Source organism: Bombus fervidus, chromosome 11 (genome assembly GCF_041682495.2).
Source record: "Bombus fervidus isolate BK054 chromosome 11, iyBomFerv1, whole genome shotgun sequence".
Lineage (NCBI taxonomy): Eukaryota > Metazoa > Arthropoda > Insecta > Hymenoptera > Apidae > Bombus > Bombus fervidus.
Genome location: NC_091527.1, coordinates 128,492 through 134,014, shown reverse-complemented (window position 1 = coordinate 134,014; position 5,523 = coordinate 128,492). Strand labels below are relative to the sequence as shown.

General features: G+C 34.3%; 1 protein-coding gene across 2 annotated transcripts; it reads left to right on the top strand.

Annotated features, from left to right (window-relative positions):
- Window positions 1-2,524: 2,524 nt before the first annotated feature.
- Window positions 2,525-5,210, top strand: LOC139992246 (kynurenine/alpha-aminoadipate aminotransferase, mitochondrial). Of its 2 annotated transcripts, none has more exons than XM_072012919.1 (8): window positions 2,525-2,640; window positions 2,829-2,994; window positions 3,494-3,680; window positions 3,825-3,941; window positions 4,050-4,373; window positions 4,458-4,584; window positions 4,714-4,922; window positions 5,114-5,210. In XM_072012919.1, the coding sequence occupies exons 1-8, from the start codon at window positions 2,574-2,576 to the stop codon at window positions 5,159-5,161; spliced, it is 1,245 nt and encodes a 414-aa protein (XP_071869020.1). In that variant the 5' UTR covers window positions 2,525-2,573; the 3' UTR covers window positions 5,162-5,210. The 2 variants fall into 2 exon arrangements, with proteins under 2 accessions (XP_071869020.1, XP_071869021.1); XM_072012920.1 differs by having other exon boundaries at window positions 2,576-2,640; window positions 2,737-2,994.
- The last annotated feature ends 313 nt before the right edge of the window (window positions 5,211-5,523 follow it).

The following is a 5,523-nucleotide window of genomic DNA, read 5'->3' as shown; positions in this document are numbered from 1 at the left end:
GTGTGTGTGTGTGTGTGTGTGTGTGTGTGTGTACGTACGATATACGCAATTAAAAATAAAGGTATAAGAGTTAGATCGATCGAAAGGTTGAAGGGGAAATGACGATATATATGTTTTCCTTTAAATCGAATAATCACGTTACTCTCATTATGGTTTCCGCGTTCTACGGAAATAAAATTTGATATGATTTTGTTATTTTATGCTAATGAAAAACGAAAAATCGTGCGGCCGAACGAGCCCCGTTTCTTTCGATCGGAATTAAAGGTGCCCGGGCACTTTCGAAACTTTTTTCCAACTTTCGTTCGTTTTTAATGCCTTCTTTTCTCATAGTTAATCGTGCTTAATCGATTAATTAACGACGCTTTGACGACTGCCAATTCAGAAGCAGAAATCCTTCGTGTATGTATGTATGTGCGTGTGTGACTTGCGACGAGTATGAGCGCGTACGAATGCACGCAATGATGTATAGAAAATTAGAGAAACCAGAGCCAAGTATTAATGTAAAATGTTGTAAATTTTTCCAACGATCGGGACGCGTTTATAATCTTTTATCTTTGCTTTTAGATGCAAATACGACGACATTTTATGTTTCACTTTCTTCCTCTTCTTTTCCTTTTTTCTTTTATCGTTATTATTAAGAATCGTTATCTTATCGTTGTTCGTCGAGTTGCTCGATTTCGTTCTGTCGATCAAGACACCGATCTGTTCGTATTATTCGACTGTGTTTGTTTATTTATTAATTATTCGTTGGCGTTACTTTACTGTTTTTTTTTTTTTATACTATATCGTGTATTAGCAGTTTGATACTAACGATCGATGTTGTTCTTATTCGTAAGTTTTGTCAAGGATTTTAGACGATAAAGGAATGATATAAACGCGAACCCGACTACGTGTTTAGTAATTACGTTACACGTAACGCGAAACTTGTGTTGGTGCCTTTCCGCCGGGTCTTCTTCCATTATCATTTAGATAGTACTGTCGCGCAAACGATAATCTCGATGAATCAAAAGGGGTAACGTAATTAATAATTAACGATTTGATTCGATAAATAGTTATAGTGATGACAATCGTAATCGTAATTGTGATTATCCTTGTCAGTCTGATTATAACGAGGAAAGAATGCTCTGATTAAGGTAAGAAGAAGAAAAAATGAATTAACGTCTATCCAAGAAGAGAGGAAAAAAGAAGAAAAGAAAAAAAAAAAAAAAAACAGAAAACAATTATAACGATAGCGTTTCACGATTACGTGACGAAAGAATAAATAAGAAATAAAAGCAATAGAGAAATTGTAAACTAGACGAGAAAACGAGTAAAGGGATGGGAAGGGAAGGGAAGGTGTCGAATGCTAACGAGAATAAGAAGAGACGATAACGCGAGGAAAGAGGAAAGAGGGTGGGTGATTATGATTATGACGAAGATCATGATCACGAGAGGGGAAAAAATGTTCTATCGTCTTTCGTAACGTTTTAAAGAAAGATCCTTCCTGATGTGTACGAACAATAAAACTTTCACCGTTTCCTACTATCGCTTTCTTTCGTCACTGCCTTCCCGTGTTAAATTTACAAATTTTTCTTTCCCATTGTCGAAACGATCAGGCAGAAAAGATACTTCTTCGTTACTCGCTGATGTACGACGTGACGAAGAAAGAAAGAAAGAATACCCCGTAAGAAAAGTACGATAATCGTACGATTGCGTCGAAAACCATGCCTTTATGATTTTTACTCCATGTATTTTCCATGATTTCGATGACGAGTTCGATGATTTTTCAGCATGGTTATCGAGATACGAGCGAGTAACGATAATAACGATGAAAGTAATTCTTAGCTACATCCGAATGCCTGCAAACTTACAAGGAACATTTTACAATGACAATGTACTCGACTTACGCTGTTTATAACGATAATATCTCCGATCCTTACTCGACAACATCCTTTTTGCAATGGATAAATAGTAGAATACTCATTTTCTTTACCGTGTCTCTATTTTTTCAGATACGAAATAAAATATACATGTTGAACATAAGACGTTGAAGTAATATCCTTCATGATTTTTATTCTTATTACGCGCATTATTATCTTCCTATTTACCAACGCAAGATGATATCGCTGTTTACGATTATTGCAAGAACAAGCTTAAGAAAGAATCGAGTATTATGTTACGTAATACGTTTAATTTTTCATTTCTATAATTAATTAATTTATTTATTTCCTTGCGAAATAATTTTCCATTCCATAATTGCTTTATATCTAGTTGACGGAAATTTTCATCGATTACAACGGCTTGATTTGTAACGCTTCGATCGTAACGCGTCAGCAATGCGAGCCGAAGATAACCCACGACATGGATAACAGGCTGATTTTTGTTAAAATCATAGTTGCGTTCGAGTCCAGTCTCTCGATGACTTTCGACACGCTCGCTCGGTATCGATCGATCCGCTATTTCGTAATAAATTTCAAATATTTAGAAATTATTCGACTCGTTGGACGCTATCGTTTGACAAAAATTAACCGAAACAAAGATCAAATATTAAAAATTAACCAGAGCTGTTATTAAGAAAACGGGGTTCCTTCGTAATGGATTTTTCAACGTTTCTAACGAATGTCACGAGAAGGCGAAACTCTAGTATTCTTCGTGAATTGGGTAAGAACTCTTAATTTCTTCCTATCTTATTTCTTATTAATACTGTTTTCATTATCGCTGTTATAACATTGTCCGTGATATCCGACATTTTATTAGACAATTCGTGAAACTCTGTCTATCCTGTATCTCTTTGAAACAATAATTTATAAAGATAATTCATGTGTAAATAAAATTTTTCCATAACACAGCCATGAGATTTATAGAAACGAAAGATGCGATAAGTCTAGCTAACGGAATGCCGAATACAAAAACATTTCCTTTCGTCGATATCTCCGTAACGTACAAGGGTGGAACAAAGGTAAAACTCGTCGGAGAAGAGTTGTCCTGGTCTCTTCAATATGGTCCTTCCCAAGGGTAATTTATAAAATAAGTAACAAGAATAAAAGATACTTTACTCTACCAACGTAATAAATTCTATTTTACGATTTTACGATTAATTCGAGTTTCGTAATTCGACATTTTCAAAATTGATACACGGCTACTCGATGCGTTTTCAGACTCGATTTTCTCGAAAACGAAAAAGCGTTCTCCTTTTTTTCCCCGCTTGGTTTTCCCCGCTTGGTTTTCCCCGCTTGGTTTTCATCGTTCGACTGTCTTCTGTACCATGATTTCGCAGACACAATAATACAATCTGTACGATAATAATAATCTTTCGTCGATACTTTAGGCCCATAACCTGTTACAACGATGTCGTTGCATTCTTATTCCCAAGTTTTTACTTTATATTATATTACTTAACTCTTGCTTACTAATCGCTGTGCATCTAGTGCTGGTGTATGCTGTATTGTATGCAATAATATTAGTATCGTATATTTCTTCGATCATCTTTCGTTCTTTTATTTTTCGATTTAAGATACTTACCATTGTTAAAAAAAATGCGAGAATTTCAAGAATATTGGCACAAGCCGATATACAACGATTGGGACGTACTTTTCACGTCTGGATCGATGGACGGGTGTAGCAAAATTTTCGAGATGACTTTAGAAATAGGCGATCCTGTGATGATTCAAGCACCGACTTACGACGGAATTCTAAATGCGGTAAACCTACACATTCGTTTGCTATTTTTTTTTTCTTTCTCTCTTCTTTTTTTTTTTTTTTTTTTCTTTATGAGTTCTCAAGCCGTTTTAATAGCCGTTTTAATATTTTATTAAACTCTTCAACGTTATTCACCTTTTCTTCAGCTCGCACCTTTAATGCCAGAATTCATCGAAATTTCGCAAGATCGGGATGGTATAATTCCGGCAAATATAAGAAAAATTTGCGAAGAAAGACGAAACAGTGGTAAACCAATACCAAAAGTGAGTTGCAGGGAAAATTGGAAATCAAGAGATAATTTTACCTAATCGATCGTATGTTACTACGTATCACTATATTCGGATATAAAGAAGGATAAACTTGTTTCGTAGGTTCTTTACACGAATCCTACAGGAGCCAATCCAACGGGAACAGTTTTGACAGAATCGCGAAGAAGGGAAGTTTATGAATTAGCTGATACGTACAACTTTTTAATCGTCGAGGACGATCCTTATTGTTTCATCCATTTCGTCGATAAGAAACCTACCACCTTCCTCGAATTGGATACCAAAGGACGTGTAATACGTTTGGATTCTTTCAGCAAAATTCTAAGCGCCGGACTTAGATTAGGCGTTGTTACAGCGCATAAAGAAATTATTAAAAAATTAACTACACATATGGAAGCAACAAATATTCACGCCTCCTCTTTATCGCAAGTAATTTTTACGATCATACGTACATCACAAATATTTCATACGGATCAAAGTATCTTCCTTCGTCGATGATTATTATTTTTACAGGTTTTGCTGTTCAAATTATTAGACGTATGGGATCTGGAGAAGATACGGCAACATTTTAACGACATTCGGAAATTTTATCACGAAAGGCGAGACATTATGCTGTCTTTGATGGAAAAACATCTTACCGGTATATGAATATTCAAATTACATCAAGGTTTCGTTTTTTAAAAATCGAAAATTTTGAATTTAGTTCTTTTTTTTTTTTTTTTTCTCTTTTCTTTTTTATCTCGAAACAAAAGCATCTTTTATATCGTAGGATTGGCAGAATGGAACGTTCCAAAGGGTGGGATGTTCGTTTGGCTAAAAGTGAATAAAACGAAAGATGTAATGGAATTGGCAAGGATGAAGTGTATTTCCCAAGGGATTTTTCTTATTCCCGGTCATGCGTTTAACCACGACCGTTCGAAACCTGAACAGCATCTCAGACTATGCTACAGTTACGCGACACCGCAAGAAATCGATAAGGTTCTTTTTTTTTGTTTGATTCCGTTTTGTATTTAATTCACCTAATAATTTATAGTATCGCGTCAATGTTCCTCTAACGTGCAATATATGTACGTTTCTACTAATTCAAGATCGTTTATATATTTCACATATTCTTATGTGAAAATTATATTACGTCGTTTTTCTTTTTTTTGTTTTTGTTTTCTTTTCAGGCGCTTTCAACGCTAGCTACGTTGATACGCGAAGAGATAAGAAAATAGAAATGGAAACGGAGTTGAAATATATTATTTATGTTTCGTCGATTCTTTTCTTTTACAGCTATAATCGATTTCGTAATTCTTTTCGAATATGAATCGTTAAGAAAATAAATATTATGTACCAAGCTTTGAAATATTTTAATTCATCTTCCGTGGAAAAAGAACGGATATAATAGGTTATAGATGGATGTATAATTTGCAATTTTAAATTTTTAATTCTTTTAATTTTAATTTGCGATACAATAAGATAAAAAGAAAAAAAAAATAATAAAGAAAAAAGGCATATTTGTATTCTTTTTTGTAATTCGCAGCTAAATGCATGTAAGATTTCAATAGAAATCTACATTAATGTTGTGTTTTCCTTA